At 40.8% G+C, this 19701-nt stretch overlaps 1 protein-coding gene across 5 annotated transcripts; it reads left to right on the top strand.

Annotated features, from left to right (window-relative positions):
* Positions 1–805: 805 nt before the first annotated feature.
* LOC137269899 (ankycorbin-like) lies at positions 806–18813 on the top strand. Of its 5 annotated transcripts, none has more exons than XM_067803744.1 (7): positions 806–953; positions 7857–8047; positions 8513–8785; positions 14627–14771; positions 15189–15220; positions 16413–16478; positions 16958–18813. In XM_067803744.1, coding segments are annotated over exons 2-7 (1251 nt in total). In that variant the 5' UTR covers positions 806–953; positions 7857–8046; the 3' UTR covers positions 17692–18813. The 5 variants fall into 5 exon arrangements, with proteins under 5 accessions (XP_067659845.1, XP_067659843.1, XP_067659844.1 ...); XM_067803742.1 differs by having other exon boundaries at positions 821–953; positions 7857–7904; XM_067803743.1 differs by lacking the exon at positions 806–953 and adding an exon at positions 6350–6766 and having other exon boundaries at positions 7857–7904.
* The last annotated feature ends 888 nt before the right edge of the window (positions 18814–19701 follow it).

Raw genomic sequence — 19701 nt, forward strand, 5'->3', positions numbered from 1 at the left:
TAGGATCTAGTAGATCTGTTTCAACATTATGGTCCACGTGAAAAGACAATAACTACGTAAACTACGTCCACGAAAGTAACATAACGAAGCATGGTATGGCACATTATGACGTCAACATAACGAAGCATGGTATGGCACATTATGACGTCAACATAACGAAGCATGGTATGGCACATTATGACGTCAACATAACGAAGCATGGTTTGGCAACGTCAACACCCCAAATCAGCTTACAACACATCTAAATATGCATATCCCACTTGTACTTGTCCAGATTCAAATTTACATCCTGAATATTTACCTCAACGAGAACATTTTACGTGAACGAAATCGGTATGAAAGCTTGGGGTCCATGTCAGTGTGACCCAGGATGTATCACAGTTAGAATACCCAGAAAGAAGTCGTGCGTGATCACAGACCGTATAGCCTCACTACTGCCCTCCATTACATCCCCACGTTAGACTTAACAGCTCATCCCTTGTGATGGTTGAATTTGGTGTTACCGTCGCTCAAAGGTATTCAATGAAACGATGCCATTCACGGGCATGAAAACCGTTCATTGACAAAATTTCCCCTTTGTCACTTATCTATAAAACTTTGTTCACGAAACAAACGATCGATGTCTAACACATCTTTCTTTACTTGATTTCTGAGGACTCAACTTTTTAAAAGGTATTTAAAATTTATCCAATTAAGGGAATTCTCTTATCGACTTTGAGCTACCCCAAATCTCTGATCTGTATGATTAAGGGGAGTTAACTCTTATAGCTCTAGATACTATCTGATCATACAAGGAAGAGGGGCTACACCGGGGCGAGCGCGCCCAACGAGGAGCGTAAAAACTAGGAAGGCGGGCGCGAAAAGGCGTCGGACCAAGCAGTCACAGCCAACAGCGACTGAAGGTCAAGCGACGAGTATCGATACAACGGCGGATGCACAATAAGGGCGTGAAGGTAAAGTGAAATCTAATGCTAAAAATGCAGACAATATCGATAAATGAGATGAAAACGAATCGAGAGGGAAGTCAAATGCTCTCAAACGGCCACGGCGGTACCCCACGTGGCAACTTCACCTTCCCCGTCTGAAGTTCTAGCAAGCAATATGCAGGCAGCACCCACGTCGGTTCCCCACAGGGTAAATAGGTCAAATCCTGTCTCAGCAGATGGCAGTGCGAGTCCAGATGAGATGAACGCAGATTTGTTTCACAATGACATAGATTTAATAGTTGAGCTTAATCAAATTGTCGATGTTTGTGCCACTCGCATCATTCCAAGGGTAGCCAGATTCACTCGGTTCACGGATCCCTCAAGGGGTTAGGGATAAAATTCACAATGGGGAGTTTGTGGAGTTGGGGATAATGCTGAGAAAAATATTCCAGATTGGGATGATACACAGGTGGGGTTTGCTTTAAGTGCTAGTGGGGCAATTGAACTGGTTAAGAAAAGGCCTATTAACAAGATTGAAACAACTGAGCAATGGACTAACGCATTCCTGATCTTTGCAAGTATCTATCTGGAGCGTTTTCCAGAAAAAAAACACCAGGAGCTCCTGAAATATATGAGCAGTGTCAGGTTAGCGTCACATAGGGCCAGAGGATTAGGGTGGCAAACCTATGATGTACAGTTTCGGGCAAAAATAGCTCGTTTTCCCATCACATCTTGGGGTGTCATCGATCATGATCCATGGCTAGTCAATATTATTATGGAGCCCTCAAACAATCAACCGTTCAGGGTAATTAGTCAGATACCCCCACAGAGGTTCATAACAAAGGAACAGATGAGGGCTCCATGTTGGGATTTCAATCTTAGGCCATGTGCATACTCATCTTGCAAATATGCACACACATGCCTAACCTGCTCAGGCCCACACTCTTCTAAGACTTGTCCCCATAGCAAAGAGTTGCAAGCGGTTGAGCTGCCTTCAAAAGGTAAGTCTCCAATTCACATGTAAAGTTATGTGAGTATATCCAAAATTACCCTGATGTTGAGAGCAAACTACAACTAGTGCAGCGCTTTACCTTTGGCTGCAGTTTGGAGTATACTGGTCCACGGGTGGCCTCAAGCTCTAAACATCTTAAATTTTGTAAAGAGCATGATGAGGTAGTCAGGGCAAACTTGATAAAGGAGATAAGTAGCAGTAGAATGCTTTGTCTGCAGCACCGCTGCCTAATTTGAAAATATCTCTAAATAATTTAAGCTGATACACTATCTTTCTTACCCATGGCCAGAAGGGACTTCAGTAAATGATTTCATAAATGACGAGTCAGCATCAGTTATTTACACCAGGTTTGTTGATGCAGTGTTAATGTTACAGGAGTTCCAGGTCGAGGTGGGGGATTGCCAAGGCTCACATCAAAAATGCATTTAGATTAATTCCTATTCAACAACACGATTTGAGTTACTGGGGATTTCCTTTGAAGGCAGTTTCTATGTAGACATGTGTCTACCAATGGGCTGTAGGATAAGCTGTGCTATTTTTGAAATATTTGCAAGATTTCTTGAATGGGTAACAACTACAAGACTGGATAGAGGGCAGCTATGGCATTATCTAGATGCCTTTCTGTTTGGTGGCAAGGCTGGCACCAGTGACTGTAACAAAGCTTTGAACAAGTTTCTCTGTCTGTGGTGAGCTAGGGGTCTCTATAGCAAGTGGGAAAAATAGTCAGACCATGCACACAGTTAACATTCTTGAGAATAGAACTAAAGACAGTACAACAAGTGTCACGGTTACCTAAAGATAAGATTAGAGCTGGTGTTAAGCTTCTTTGTGAGTCAGCAACAACGGAAAGTACAGCTCAAAGACATGCAGTCTCTGAATGGAGTGTTGAACTTCATTTGTCGTGTGATACCAATGGGTAGACCATTCTCACGGAGGCTGATCGATGCTACCAAAGGTATATCCAAGCCTACACACAGGATTCGGATTACAAGAGCCATAAAGGAGGACCTGACAACTTGGTTGTCATTTCTTAGACACCATAATGGGATAACATAATTTGCTCTGCTCATAGTAAGTGAGATAATAAAGTCTGATGCTGGTCCTCACACAGGTATGAGAATTAATGATGTTGTCATTGAAGAAAATGCTCTCTCTCAATTATAATCTGCTTCTCCAAAACTGACCAAGTAGGGAAATCACAAGTATTGAAGGTAATGGGCAAACCACATTTACAAGTTTGCCCAGTGAAGGTCTTTTCAGCTTATTGGGAGTATGGAAGTCATTCGAGCAAATCAGACATTCTTTTTATACATATGAATGAAACACCTGTCACGGGTAATCAGTTCAGATCTCTTTTAAAGAAAACATTGAACTATATTGGTATCAAAAATGTCAATTATAAGACGCACAGTCTGCGAATCGATGGGACATCCCATGCTGTTCTCAATGGTGTCCCCTTGGAACAGGTGAAACAGTAGGGTCGATGGAAATATGATGTGTTTAAATGTTATATCAGAATAGACATGCAGTAAGAGCTAACACCTTTAAGTATTTCAATTACATCTACTGGGCGAGGCATCAAACAGCGTACATTAAGTATGGTCCTAACCTTGGTCTGGAGGACAAGGGATTAAAGATAGTATGGTTGGACTAGAAGGTAATGATTAATTTGCGCGAGGATGATTCATCAAATTGCTGGCAGGCATGTGGAAATGTCGTGCATGTGAACTGCTGCGTTTTGGTGTAAAGTTTTGATAACAATTTGCCATTTTTCACCGAGTTTAATCATTTGTTGAACGCATGACAATAATCTTGTCAACAATACGTAAACAATTCATGTAAACTAATGCTCAAAAGAAAGTATACACCTCTTTGATTAGACATTAAATCAAAACGGTAACAAATATCACTGAAATTATTTTTAATTCAAGAAGAGTGTTCAATTGCACATCAAACGTCCATCCATACACTTCATGAAATGGTGAAGGTTTGGTTTGATGGTCAGTTTATTTACACATTACCAAAAGACAAATAAAACATGTGTCTCTCTGGAAATGTCATTGAAATCAATAGCGTAGCTCAATAGTGTGTATGGCCTCCATCAGCGTTGATGTAGGCCACGACACGTCGCTGCATGGATGACTGGGGGTTGTCAGATGTGCTGCCTGCCTGCCTGAGTCGCTGCATCAGTCTGACGACGGTTGCACTTGTTCATCCAAAGGTTCTGGCGATGGCAGTGTTGGTTGCTCCGACGGCTCTCTCTCTCGTCGAGCATGCCTCTTGTGTTTTTCTGATCACTGTGTCCCTAACGTGTACCATCGCCCATCGACTAATTTATACCACCAAAATGCCGTTTTTCGATTTTATGCTGCTTTTATGCAAATCGTAACGATTTGGTTCAGTTTGTTCTCTGAAAGGATGGGTCTTTACATCAGTAACATGGCTCGGTAATTTCTTAAGTTTTAACTTTGCGAAGATTTTATGTACTTGTTTAGGTGTATACTTTCTTTTGAGCATTAGTTTATAAACAGTACGTTTAAACAGAATGCAATATTTCTGTTTTCTCATGTTCTGACCGCCGTCATGTCACAGACGGATCTGGGATACATCACACAGTATGCATTATCCTCATAAATCACGTCACTCAGACAAATAACACACAATTATGAAATAATCATGAGATACAGCCACTTTGTGTTAATATGTTACCGTGGTTGTGTTACCGTCAAACCTTATGAAGCTTGCCTACAGTGGCGGAAACATGTTCATTCACTGCCTCAGGTTTGTTTTGCATGTTCTCCATCCGCCTGTACACGTGGGGATCTGACACTGTGTTTAATTAGGACACATCCAATGGCTGTTTCCAGAGTAAGTTCCTACTTCACCCGGCTGTGTTAAACATGAACTATCTAGCCTAGTAAACTACAGACAAACGCTGTATCAAACTTCCAAATTGCATCCCCATGTTGAAACTCACTGACATACTATGATACAGCTGTTCTCATCTAGCCCAGTCAGCCACGAGGAGATGAGGAAAATAGAATGGAATTTGAAAATTTGTAGACCCAGCAACCACTCATTGTCACTATTAAATTCAGTTTGCAACTGTTTCTTGTACTGCGCTTCAGTAACAAGATACACCGTCTGCAGTATCGCTATAAACATTCAGCCATGTTCTTGACTGACCACTGGGTCAAGCAATTAACCGGTTCTTATCTGATTCTGTTATTTATCATACAGAAGACAAAATACCCAGATCAACTACATCTGTTCGCTTGCAGAATATCTGTCCATCGATCAAATTTGTAACAGGTGTCCATCAGGCATGTAAATTGTCATTTATTCAAGGATTGACGGTATGCATTATACATATATACATACAATGTAAACCCACGGAGTAGAAAGCTATTATTAACTCATTACTCCATCTCATCCATGTCCGGGCCATGTATTTATGAAAGGAGTATATGCAAGTCAGAAATCTGTCAGCTGCATGTTATCAACCAAGGGAGAATGCTGAGATATTTTACTGACGTTCCATTTGTTGATTGATGATCTCAACCCAACTGTCCTAGTACATTAACATTGTATTTATATTTGGTCATAAGAAATTGAAAATCCACAGTAATATCGATTCTATTTGTACATACACTTGATATACTTGACTTGATATGCACATGTACTCTGAGCTGAATGCTAAATCTTGAAAAAAAACTACTAAGTTGTTTTGGTATGATTATAGTTTTCAGTTTCACCATATTTTGAGAAATCGTAGCTGAAGACACCGACACAATATATCTGATATGTTTCAGCCCACTATAACAGTGCATTACCCACGTACATTCTGTGCAGCCAATCATGGAAACGTGTTTCTAGTGGGCGTGGCCTTCATATTAATTTGTGCTTGGGTTGACCAGTGATATCTCATACAATCATCAGCTCTACTCGCTCTTTGAACAAGAATATAACTAATTATTATTATTTGCACATATTTGAATACAAGATCGGAGATACTTTTATCTGACTTTGTTTGAAATGATGCTCTTAATTGTCACTTACGTCGGTCAAAGACGCTGTAACATATTTTCGTGTCACCTTCCCACGGATGTTGACAAGTGGAAAATATATCACTCTTTGCCACGGTAGCCTCCAAACTCCCTGACTACTGGTAAACACATATAAGATGATCCATGACCTCACAAATGACCCCAATTTGCATACTTGGGAACGCCCCACAGAACGATCCACTTGAAACAAGAGGGAGACAGGTTGTCTGATAAATATCGAGAAGTCCATTTTCCCCGTGCGTTTCACGCATGAATTGTTATAGCACACTCGATTTGGGAACAGGTACAATCCCAACGAACTGAATCAACACAATATAGTGAGCAAATATGTTTAGGACCACCGATCAATTTCACGCAGCAAATGACATTTTCCTGTTTTTTTTTAACAAAATTGTTGAATATCTAAAATGCTTGTCAATGCCACAATCATCTATTTGTCTTGATCCTGGAATATCAGTATCTTATGCCTGAAATTGCAATCGTATCATTCGAATGAATATGCGGTTGAGTTCATGTCACGGTTAGCATATATTGCACGTGCATAATCGTCAAGCTACCTGTAGCAGCCAAGTGTACTCGTCCAATTCGTTGTACCGCCTCTCTTGTCACAAATGCGTTTAGTGCGCAGGATCATCTAATATGTGTCTAGCATTACGTTACGCTAAGTCATTCCTGCGCCGGAGTGTGGAGAGAGTTGAATTTATGCCATGACGCCAGAATGACGGGAGCTACCCTGACGCGACACTCAGTATAGATTAGTTGTAAGTAGGCCATTCTGGTTGTCAGGGGTGAGTACTGCCAGTGTGTTTTGTGATCATGTGTTACTTCTCGCAGGTTCGCGGTTCAGGGTATTTATAGAACGGATTTTCCCATTTGGTTATATAAAGTTCCAGATCAGTTTACACAACACCAGCCGGCACACTGGACAGTACTTTTGTTATCACCTTTGGATGCACATGGTGTACAGCTGGTTAAGAGGTGAGATATATTATTGACATGGCGTCAATTTCATTGACTTACGTGTTAGCATACGCTATTTTCGCGTGGGCACGAGTGTAAACCTGCCATTTACACTACAGGGTCACGTGGTTGAATTGAAAGGAAGCCACGTGAGAACTGAGATTCTGAACCTGAGAAATGAAGTTCAGAGAAGTTCAGAATCACTGGATTGTCTGGTTTAGTATCTGGATTGCCAACTTTATTATTTCTGGATTGTTTAGTTTAGTACCCGTAATTTGTCTAGTTTAGTATGTTAGTATTGTTTAGTTTAGTATCTCCAAAATTGTCAAGCTCAGAATCACGGGATTGCCTAGTTTAGTATCTGCATAGCCAAGTGTTGCATCACCGGTTTGTCTAGTTTAGTATCTCTGGATTGCCAAATTCAGTGTCACTGGATATTCTAGTTTAGCATCCCTGGATTATCAAATTCAGTTGTTTGCATATGACAATGATGTGTTATACAGCTCACACGCACGTTTTACGTCATCTGCACTGTAGCAGCTAGGCTACAAGTAGACCCATACATACATACAGGGCTACCCTGTTGCAGAACTAAGAGTGGATTATTTCAGAGATATATTCAAATTCATATTCGTGTTCATTATCATAACTATCTCGACTTTATTGCAGATAATCGATTTAATCATTGTGTATTAGAAAGCCGAAAGAAGGAAATGCGTCATCTTTATCAACTTTTGTGGATCTTTTGTTTTATTTTGGACACTTTGAAATTGTCAGTCTGTGTCAAAACGATGTGTGATTACGCCACTCATAAAGTCTTTGTCATGTTGATTTTGAACAAATGTTTTATAAATAGAATAGATCAAGCAGCATGTCCCAATGTCGTTTCAGGAGGAATGAATCTCAAACTGACGATTGTGAATCTGTGCCTGACTTCGAGTGAGTTGTTCAATACGAGAGGCTTGCCTGGTTGCCTGACATACAGCAACCTATGCTTGCTGTAAAATCGCCTAATGGTACCCGCAGTCTCAGCTGAAGCACGTCAGCGCATCACTTTGTTTTGATCAATGATCATGATCCAAGTAACTAGATTGTCTTGTACATACATGATTGTTTGAATATCGCTGCCTTACAGGTGCATTATTATTTACTGCAGCGTCAAAAACCCAAACACACAAAGAAATAAAATCATCTTTCTACGTGTCGTAGTTAATGCATCCGCAACGGTTCACAGGGTATTTGGATGTGAAGTGTATTGCTAAGAAGTGTAAATTTAAGAATGTATAATTCTTAGAAATGAAGATAGGTCTGTGATATTAATCTATGTCAGGGAAAATGAGAAAGACACATGTTCAGATGAGAGGTTATGTGACCAATTCAGTATTTGTGTCATTTGATAAATATTTGACTTGAGATCTATTGCACAAACCTCTTGTGTTGTTATCATGTGCATCTTTTTGTATCGAATGCCTCGAATTGATAAGTTTTTTTGTAGCAAAGGTGGCCATGTTATTGTATAACTCTATTGTCTGTTTCCTCCACTAAAGTGTTGTGTGGTGTGTTGGGGATCTGTCCACTGGGGACGTATGGTCAAAACTGCGAGAGAAACTGCAGTCAGTACTGCGCTTCTGAAGTTGACGAGAATGTCCACTGTGAGCTGTCATCTGGCCGTTGTTCTGAAGGATGTGTTCCTGGCTGGCACGGTCATCAGTGTATCCTGCCCTGCAGCAACAACTGTAACAACAGAACCTGCAACCAGCAGACTGGACACTGCACGCTGGGCTGCATTGACAATTACAGTGGCGATTACTGTGAAAAAGGTATTTATAGTTTCAATTCAGCATATTGAATCACATCTAGACCAATGTGTATGAGTGAACTGGTCATGTGTCAGTAATATGTATATACTCTTAATGTATCAGTGATATACTCAGTGCTGTAGAATAGGCAAAGGTAAAGGGCAAGGTATGATAGAGGCCCTTATTGGCCCACAACATGTCATGATTATCAGAATTTTACAACATGATAATTTTAGCATAAAAAGGGCTAACTTAATTGTTGAAGTTACCTCCAATTGGATTTTAAGTTTTTAGTGTTGTTAGTTTTCCTCTTTGAAGACCTCAAAGTTAACATATTTTTCAATATCTTCTAGAAACCCACATTTTCTGATTTTCAGAGTGATAGAAAAGTATGAGCAAAAGCGTGACCCATCCCAATTTTTTCACCACATATGAAGAGAGTAGATTAGAATGCACACCTAAAAAATGTGGTGGGTCACGCTTTTGCTCACATCAAAATCTTTTAAAAAAGTACATTTTTTCGGCTTATGAAATTGCCCCATACAACATCTTAAAAAAATAAACATTATCATAAAATAACATCTTTAAAAACAATCCATCACATTTACACATCTGTGCCATGATACATTATATTTTGAATGGTTTTGTGCTCTAAAATACACATATCAAACATCTTTATTAAAATGTTCAATATCATAAGGCACTCGCAATGCTGATTTATGAGAGGTAAACATTGGTTTTTGGTTGTTGGTCTCTGCTAGAATAGTAAGAAGATACCCTAAGATTTTCAAAATATGATCAAGCAGCATTGTAAAGGTGAGAAGCTTTGTTATTATGTGAGAATTTGATCATAGTCTTTCTGTCATCTATATCGAACACCTTTGAGTCACCTGTCACTGTCAATACAACACTGTCATTCAACAGGATTGCCATGAATAAACGTATGCATTTTCCAAGACCTTATGCACCTTGATGTTTCCAATGACCTATTAGATTTCATTTAACGAAAATTACTATACTTAACTGTATGAAAAGGATTTTTTGAGCTAGAATAAGAACATTGTATCAAGGTCTAGCAATTGATGAACACAAACAGACATCCAGTCATACATAGTTGTAAAGTGTAATTATATAAGCTTAAACTCACATTGTGAGGCAAAGGTATATGTGGACTAATGGTTGCAGTAGTGGACTGTAGATTGTTTTTTTTTGTTATCAGATATGCAGGTTCAAATCCATGTAACTTTTCTTTCTTTTTTTTCAAAGTTTGTTTATCCAGTCTACAATGTTTAACTAAACTGTTTCACATCAAATCCAAATATTGTAATTTTTTTCTGCAGTTTGGTAATCTATGTACACTGTTGAAACAAGCTTTAACTAACATCATGTAAATCTTGTCTTAAGACACTGACCATTCACCTTTTCAAGTCAGTCTAGTTGCCTTTGTTCCCAATATTTTGAAATTCATATTTTATATATTTTGATCTACTTTAGGTTTATACACTCTTGAATACTGCAGTTCTTGACAGTGAATCAGAAACTGAGATTGATGACTGTGTGAATGAAGAGTAATAGTAGATGTTTTATATCTTTAAAATGGATAAGTTGTGAATAATTACTCTGTGAAGTCTTTTGAACATTGACTTTAACACTTGCATGGTGTTAATATGAACCTGTGCTGACAATGAAATTGCACCCGAAATGGACCCCTTTGTGGTCGAGACCTGTGATGTTTAGTGCAACATGATTAGTTATAGCAATAACATATGATGATTGAGATGTTAACTGTGTAATTGCTAAAACTGGTTGTAAATGCTGACTTGTAACACTTACTAGTTAGAATGAAGCTTTGCCCAAGATGTAGCTTTACCCAAAACAGGCCCCTGTGATTCTTAGTACAACATGATTGGTTATCATGCTTGCATGTTGTACAATGGACCCATGGATTACATTTGTAAAGAATGCTGTGAATAATGACTGATTTTTAGGGACACAAGTGGCAAGTAATTGACTTGACAATGTTTTGCAACCCTAATTGGGCCCCTTGAGGTTAAAACATTATGACTGACATTGACATGTTTTTCAGCAAGACTACCTGTCGTAAAACTGCTGTTATTTGTATGTAAATAAAATAACAGTTGTAAATAAGTCATTATGGCACAGTGATATTTCAGACTTCTTGTTACTTTTTGGGCCCCTCTGCAGTGAAATTACACCTCAGATCATGTAAAATGTAGCATTTTTATGCAAAGCTAACTTGTCTCTAAACAAATAACATGTTTTCAGCCAATTCTGTTAGTGGGCCAAAAACCACCCTTATCATACCTTGTCCTTTGGAAATATATTTCTGTTTGCATGGATGGAATGATTTGTGCGTCACAAACCGGCACAACACAACAAGGATTACAAGAAACCAAGGTCTATTTGCACCCCACTATGTATATGATTTGTCAAATCACACCGCACACGCACATATACTTAATAACTAATTGCTTCCCGTGTTCCTAAATACCTAAATACCTATTACCTGTACTATAATTAAGTTCATTCACAGGTTAGATGTTCAATCTGTTCATCTAACTGACCGCCACTGTCATGTCATAGTCCATCGGGGTGTTCAACTTCGTGGTATCAGTACATTCCACTAACCACCGTCAGTCCATCCGACTGCTATCTCACCTGTACCGTCAGTCCATCCGACTGCTATCTCACCTGTACCGTCAGCCCATCCTACTGCTATCTCACCTGTACCGTCAGTCCATCCTACTGCTATCTCACCTGTACCGTCAGTCCATCCGACTGTTATCCCTCCTGTATGGTGAGTCTATCAGACTGTCATCCCATCTGTATGATCAGTCTATCCAACTATTATCCCTCACGTATAGTCAGTCTATCCGACTGGTATCAATCATGTATGGTCAGTCTATCAGACAGTTATCCCTCCTGTATAGTCAGTCTATCCGACTGGTATCAATCACGTATGGTCAGTCTATCAGACAGTTATCCCTCCTGTATGGTCAGTCTATCCGAATGTTATCCTTTCTGTCTGGTCAGTCTATCCGAGTGTTATCCCTCCTGTATGGTGAGTCTATCAGACTGTCATCCCATCTGTATGATCAGTCTATCCAACTATTATCCCTCACGTATAGTCAGTCTATCCGACTGGTATCAATCATGTATGGTCAGTCTATCAGACAGTTATCCCTCCTGTATAGTCAGTCTATCCGACTGGTATCAATCACGTATGGTCAGTCTATCAGACAGTTATCCCTCCTGTATGGTCAGTCTATCCGAATGTTATCCTTTCTGTCTGGTCAGTCTATCCGACTGTTATCAATCATGTACAGTCAGTCTATCCGACTGTTATCCCTCTTGTACCGTCAGTTATCCTATCTGTATTGTCAGTCTATCCAACTGTTATCCCTCCTGTATGGTCAGTTTATCCGTGTGTTATCCCTCCTGTATGGTCAGTCACAGTGTAGCGCAGATGGGATTACGCAGTGTAGAGAATATGACCAGTCTCCTTTGTGCGTGCGAAACGTGGAAAAGTTGGCAAAGCACTTCCCTCGCATCGTGACGGCCAATGGCTCCACTATGAAATCAACGTGTCACTTGAACTGCTGTGCTACTGAAACGACGGAGTTTCAGTTGTCTGTTATCACGAGTGTACACCAAGTGGAACGTGCATACATATCACGACTGCCGGAAACTGAACGCAACAACTACATCGACCATCTGTAGACCATCATCCATGTTTTGCCACGTATCCCGTCGCACAAGAATAAAATTAGCATGTCAACATACCGCCCACATCCGGTCGATTACGCGTCACAACTCCAGCACAGGACGGATTCAAATGGACTACCTGATGGGCTTACCACGGCCACGCCTACAAGAACAACAATACCAGATTTTCAGCCAGACACTGAAGAAACGTGACAATCCACAGGCACTCGCTAGGGACGACTAGCTCGAGGCGCCATTCTGCTCTCTGTTGTCGGTGGCAACGTTATTACGTATAACCACAAAAGCGAAAAAGACGTTTTTGGTTGAGTAACAGGTCACGTTTGTAGCTTCTCAATAATAACTGAAAAAGTCGTGTTTTTAGATTTGCAGGGGGTCGTTTTGCCCACAACTGCATATGGGAAGTGAACAGGTTTGGTGGCGGAAGTGTAGTGATTATACAGCAGTTTTGTGTGATCCATTGAGAACTGCTGTCACTGACAATGATGTACACCTCTAAATATAATTTTGTAGTTCTTTTGTTGTTGTTGTTGAAGTCTCTATGTATGAGTTAATGAGTTACTATGTAAAGTCACATCGGCAATATTCCAGCCAGCGAACAAATATGATACCAAAGAATATGGATAAAATATAAACCCTGTTGTCAAAGGACTGTAAAAAGTATATGTATGAACAGATATTGATATTGAAAATGGTCTGTGTGTATGAAACTTTCTATAGTCAACTATGCTGTGTGAAAAAGGAAACTTCGCAACTGTAATTTTTAAAAATAAGGATTTTTTTCTGATGATACATCTCTTTCGACTCTAGAAAAACGTTAGCAAAACCCATTCAAACCCATCCATTTGTCGTGCAACTGACGTCAGTGTCAAATCAGGGTCTGCACGTGCAGTCGATCACATGATCTTCTTCATGTGCACGTGTCTGCATTGGCCTCAAGAATTGAAAAAAGAAACCGTTTAGTTCTAACGATACTTTAAATGCCTGAGGGATAACACGTGAACGTGCCGTGGGCATGTTGCAAGCGGGAAGGTCAGTTATTGACGTCCCAAGAGCAATGGGATGCAGCCGTCGTACTGTGTATGACTTGCGAGGTCGTCTACAACAAACTGGCACCACTTCTGATCGCCCAAGGTCGGGTTGTCCACGTATGACGTCACGAGCAGATGACCGTCAAATCGTCCTACATCAACTACTTGACAGATTTCTTCCGGCTACAAGAACCAGGGCTGAGATATTTAGAGATCAACTGACCTCACAGACCATTCGAAATCGGTTGTGGGTCTGCCAATCTCCATTCTCGACGTCTGCATCGTGGGTCCAATATTGACGCCGTTTCATCAATGTCAACGTCTAATGTGTATCCAAAGTCACCTCCGATGGAACCAGAAAGACTTGAATCGAGTCGTCTTGAGCGATGAAACCAGGTATACCCTCTGATTCGCGGACGGCAGTCTGAGACGACGTCGTGAACGGTGTGCCCAATGTTGTGTACAGATTTGGGGGCGGAAGTTGCAAGGTGTGGAGTGCTTTCTGTGGGAACTACCGTTGCCGACTTGTGGTCATCCGTGGCGGCTCATGGCCAAGGTTCCAGCATGATAATGCTCGGTCGCATATCGCGATATTGACACGAAATTTCCTTCAGAACGCTGGAATGAACGTCATGGAGTGGCCATCGAGGTCCCCTGACCTTAATCCAATAGATGCACTCGGGAGAAGGCTTTGTGGTCTTAGGAACCCACTCAGAATATGAAGGAACTTTGCGCTGCCTTCCAAGAGCAATGGCACAGAATCCCCAACCACTTGTTCAGAAGCATCGTTGAGGGAGACGGTGTTTGACAGTGGTGAATGCGCCGGGCGGCCATACACAATATTGGACTGAGAAATTTTAAATGTTTATTCTTGTGACTTGACATTCTGTATACCCATGTTATGGAACGGCGGTGTAGCCTAATGGAACTGATTGTGGCACTATTACTGTATCGAGTACATCACACAGATCTCAGCAATGAAATAATAACAATTGGCACCATCTTACCATCTCTTGTTCTTTTATATTGCCCCGAAAGAAAGAGTGTTAAGTTTCATTTTTGACTTATTATATATCAACTCATTCAGAAATCAGAGACGTCCAGAAGGGGAACAGACGACAAACATCATCCGGTGGAACAAACCACATCGCCGCCATCATCACTCCAGTTGCCATCGTCATCATCATCATTATCATCGTCATTGGTGCAGTTGTCTGGCAGAGGAAGCACAGGTACGTTAAGGGTTTATCTTCAATAAGGAGGAATAAGGAATACTCTTCTGTAAGCAGTCTGACAGGAAACAGCCCCTGTTTATTCCACGTTGTAGTGATGTTACCTGTACACGACACACTGGCCAAATAGGTACAAGCCCATTCCTTGGAGTCGAGATAAAGTACTGTCAAAGTAGAATCTACGAATCTCCTTTTTAGCGTTCTAGGACGACAGTTACTGTTGGATGTCCTACAGGGTAAAACAATGTCGTTGGATCTCATGATAAATGACTCTGTGGTTGATGAACAATCTAAAGCCAGTTATGTTGATTTTGCAAATGCAGAGGATAAATATGAATAGTAGAAAGCTTCATTTTAAACTTTGTACACACACATTGCGTGAGCTGATGTTTATGCGATTTTTTTTTATATTTTCAGACGTGTAAAGGAAACTAGTCAAGAACGAATTGGTAAGTTCTACCATTTGATTCAGAGTGGTTTGAAATAAAGCATTTCAAAAATTGCATGTAATGATAAAATCTATACTTGCTGATATTCACAGAGGTTGACAAACCTCGTCATAAGGACACATATGCTCCTCATAATTTCCAGTACACCGTACAGTAATACTGAACATTTCATGTAATGTTTGGAGTCTGTTGACAAATATTACTTGTCGAGAAAGGCGTGGTCTCACGCTGACGCCCACACGTTCTAGGAGCTAGTTTATGGAAATAGGACACTGAACAGCCAGTTCCATATCATAACTAAACCTCCATCAACACCCACCAGCCTATACTACTTGTTATCATAAACCAACCAACCAATCGGCTGGGGCAATCGATGTACCCCGCATACAAGCAAGTAACATTTTCTACGTTGCTCCCTGGAAATGCCGAACTGTGGGAAATCATCTGGTAGTAGTATCAAGTCAGTAGTATTTGGCTTGTTGCCTAACCCTGGTGCTCTTTATTGTTTTCCAATACTCGTGCTTCAAACATTTCCAATTTAGCAATGAGGTGTTCGGTAAGATAAATAAGCTGTTCACTGGTCATACAGGGGACATGGCATGATGTACCCTCAATATTTGTTTATGTTCCCTTAGCCCGAATATCCGTATCTTCTCCCCAATGCTAAGCATAATGCCAACGCTGCTTGACCTAAAACACCCTACGCTGACTCGATCCTGAATATCTATAATGACGATTGTCCCTGGTTCATCCAGATGTTCAATCAGTTGAAGCAGTCGTTTCTGTGGGCCAGAGTCAATCAGTTTACTTCGCATACTGAGGTCACGCAAGGTCATAGACAGTGGAAGGTCATTGGACTACAGGTGGCTATTTACATAAGTTATAACTGAAGGGTCTTCTGCTGGTTACAGCCGAATTGTGGCTGCCATTGTTTTATGCAACATTCAACTGCCATTATTCGCCACCCTTCAACTTAATATGCTCTTGTGAAAATAATTACTGTGAACGTTCAGAATCAATCGCCACGGTATTGCTTGCTCTCAGTACTTTACGCGCCACACCGGCGGGTAAACATCCACACCCTAGTTGTGTACAACCACTTTTGCCAAGTATATTCCCACTCATTTTTATAAGTGTTATGGTTTTGAATATGATATATCACAGTTCATATTCATATCAAAACTCACTTCAGGTTTGAAGGACTGGGCCAGTGAAAGCACACTCTTTCCATCACGACATGGAGAATTTGATTTGCAAGGTGGGGCAGATGGAAAAACTCGCTGTTCATACAATATTCACTTTTCCAATTTACCTCCTAGTAATTTGCTTAACATTTCTGAAAGAAAATAACTTGAATACACAGGAAAGTACTTGGTTCTATTAGATCACACAGTTTTCAGACAAATCTCCAGACAGGAAAACACTATATTCAGAAAACTGAAAATATGTGTACATGTGCATTATTTTTGTCTGAGTCGATGACGCAAAGCTTGAAGTCTGTATTCTTACTGGTTTTGAAAATATCTACATGTAGAAATTGTCTGACCCAATACGGTTTTGCTGTACATTTGAAGAATAAAGTTGTCAGAAAATGTAAGTATTTCCACATATGCACTTGGAATTATTGAGCGTCTGTTTTAGGTCACTGTGATATCTTCTTTCTGAAACGTTTTTATCAGACTGTAGGTAAGATACCACCTGGCCGCTGTGTTTAGAGACTCTAGGGTTGTGTTACAGATGCAGGGTATCCTGAAGGAGAGGCACGCCTTATGGACACCGACCTCCATGCTGCTTGCAACAGAGGAAATTTAGCCCAGGTGAAGGACATCCTGTCTCAAGGTCAAGTGGACATTAATAGCAAGGGGAGGTACGGAATGACAGCGGTGATGTTAGCAGCTTCCTGGGGACATCGTGATATTTTCAACACTATCATAAATAGCAACCCGGATGTATCAGTATTAGATCTACAAGGTAATAATATTCTTCATGTTGCCTGTAATGGTGGACATGAGACAATAGTGAAGTATATCCTGTCACACAAGATGGTGGACATAAACAGCAGAAACCATCTTGGGCAGACGCCAGTGATGCGAGCAGCATTGTGTGGACATCTCGAATTGTTTTCCCTTTTACTTCTTCATCAACCTGATATGACGCTTAACGACACTATTGGCAACAACATCCTTCACTGGGCATGTCGTGGAGGAAATGTTACGATAGTGAATAAAACGCTCTCAGAAAACATTGACATCAACAGCAGAGGCCATGATGAGAAGACGCCGGCGATGATGGCCGCTGAGATGGGGCGAGTACGTGTGTTTGAATTACTTACAAGAAAAGGGGCTGATCTGTCCTTGAAAGATAGGTTCAGTAACGACGCTTACCAGCTGGCCAGACTCAATGGGAACATGATAGAAGATGAACCACCACCCAGACCTACAACTTGGCCAGGTCCCTGTCGTGTAATGTGACGTGATGGGATGTTCTAGTACTGATCAATGGAGGAAACGCCAATGATGCGGCATGAAGGGCGAGTTTCCTGCCACCAGGCAAGTGCTGTCCAGCGAGCCTGAGGTGTCGGGATCGAACAGACTGACGGGGTGTAAGAACCTCAATGAACATGGGGACATGATTGAAGATGAACCACCAGAGAGATATGCAGTCTGGCCGTGTACCTGTGACGTGATGTAATCGGGCGCGATGGGATGGGGCGTGGCGTGATGTGATGGGGCGTGATGGGTTGTTCTGGTCTTGGACGACACAACGGAGGAAACACCAATGAAGTGGTATGGTGGCCGAGTCTCCTGCCTCCAGGTTAGGAGTTCACTTTGTGCGCAGAATCTTTTCGTGTTGTCACAACCATGTGCACTTAAAAGAACTCACGAATCCGTGTGTAAATGACCAGATGGTGGCGACATGAAAACATGCAAACACCTAATTGCAGCTACAGCAAACAACGGTAAACTTGGACAAAGTTCTTTGACTATGTGCCCTAGTCCACCCAGCTGTGAATGGGTAACTTGTAAGGACAGTAAAGCCGCAATAGCCCGGGCACCTATTGGCGGCAAGGGTTGTATGACCCCCAAAGAGCTGGGACTAATAAAACAGTGTGCCGTTGATATTGACAACCGAGGGGAAAACTACCAGGGCCATGACCACGAACTCGTTGCGTGCATATGGGTGCTATATAAATGTCCTATAATGATATAGAATTCGTCTTTTCATGTTGAAATGCGTGACAATCCGGGTGAAAATTGGTGTCCAATAACCTATGCTTGTTGTAATAGTCGACAATGGGACATCGGGTGGTCTGTCTCATTGACTGGGTTGACACATGCCATCGTATCCCAGTTGCATAGATAGATCATCGTATTACCATTTGTAAAGTAAAATGAGATGTCAACAAAATAGATCAAATGCTGACAATATCAGATTGTCAATCGAAAGACCTTCACCTATAGTATACATACACATGGTGTGGTTGTATGCGTTGATGCTTTTAGTCAGTCCCAAGCCGGTCGGAGTGCACTGTCTATTTTCTGTAGAGGCTACTTTGTCTTCCATTCAGAAAACAATAAACATCTTTAATCGACGTCGTGCACCCTATAATATTGTGAGACCATAAGTCGGATTTTTTGGAGAATTTTAGTTTTTCTTCCATAAAACTTTGCGTGTTTTTAATACCCAATGTCCATGAAAGAAACCGGAAATAAAACAGTTTTATTTTCCACTAAAACTGAAAATAATAGCGAAAGACAGCAGGACGGAGATTCACATCAACTTCCACAAGCCTTCTCCACTGATGTACATTTCCTTAGTCACAGGAAGATGAAACCAAGCCGTGACCCCAATGGCGATACTAGTGTCATCCAGCCAAATCATTGAACTGTTCATTTTCAGCTCCTTTGATTCAGGTGGAGTTTATACTTCTTACAAATAGTGATATATGCTTTTATTGTAAAACAATCACATTTATACATTTAGAACCAATCGGATATATCTCATGATATATTATGGTATACAATATGGCTGAACGGGGTTTGCAACTGCTGAATTTCACGATGGTTGAAAAAGTCATGTTAAGCGTTGCAACGGTGATCCTACTTTGCAATGGTTACACACACACGTATAAGAAGACCAGTTGTGTTTGGTCTCTTGAGAAGAACACCTAGTTGCATGTCACCACTTGAGAAGAACACGTAGTTGTGTTTGGTCTCTTGAGAAGAACACCTAGTTGCATGTCACCACTTGAGAAGAACACGTAGTTGTGTGTCAACTCTTGACAAGAACACCTTGTTGTGTATGACTTCAAGATGTACATTTTTCATTGAAAACTAATGAAAAATGGTTTTGGAAATCATGATCTTCATGTTTACTGATATCAAATCTATCAACATTCGTCTCGGATATTTGTTACTTTGTTGATATACTTGATATCAGTAGACACGTGGGTGAGATTCTCTCGGTATCTAGAGATGTAA

The sequence above is a fragment of the Haliotis asinina genome, unplaced genomic scaffold, assembly GCF_037392515.1.
Source record: "Haliotis asinina isolate JCU_RB_2024 unplaced genomic scaffold, JCU_Hal_asi_v2 scaffold_18, whole genome shotgun sequence".
Classification (NCBI taxonomy): Eukaryota; Metazoa; Mollusca; class Gastropoda; order Lepetellida; family Haliotidae; genus Haliotis; species Haliotis asinina.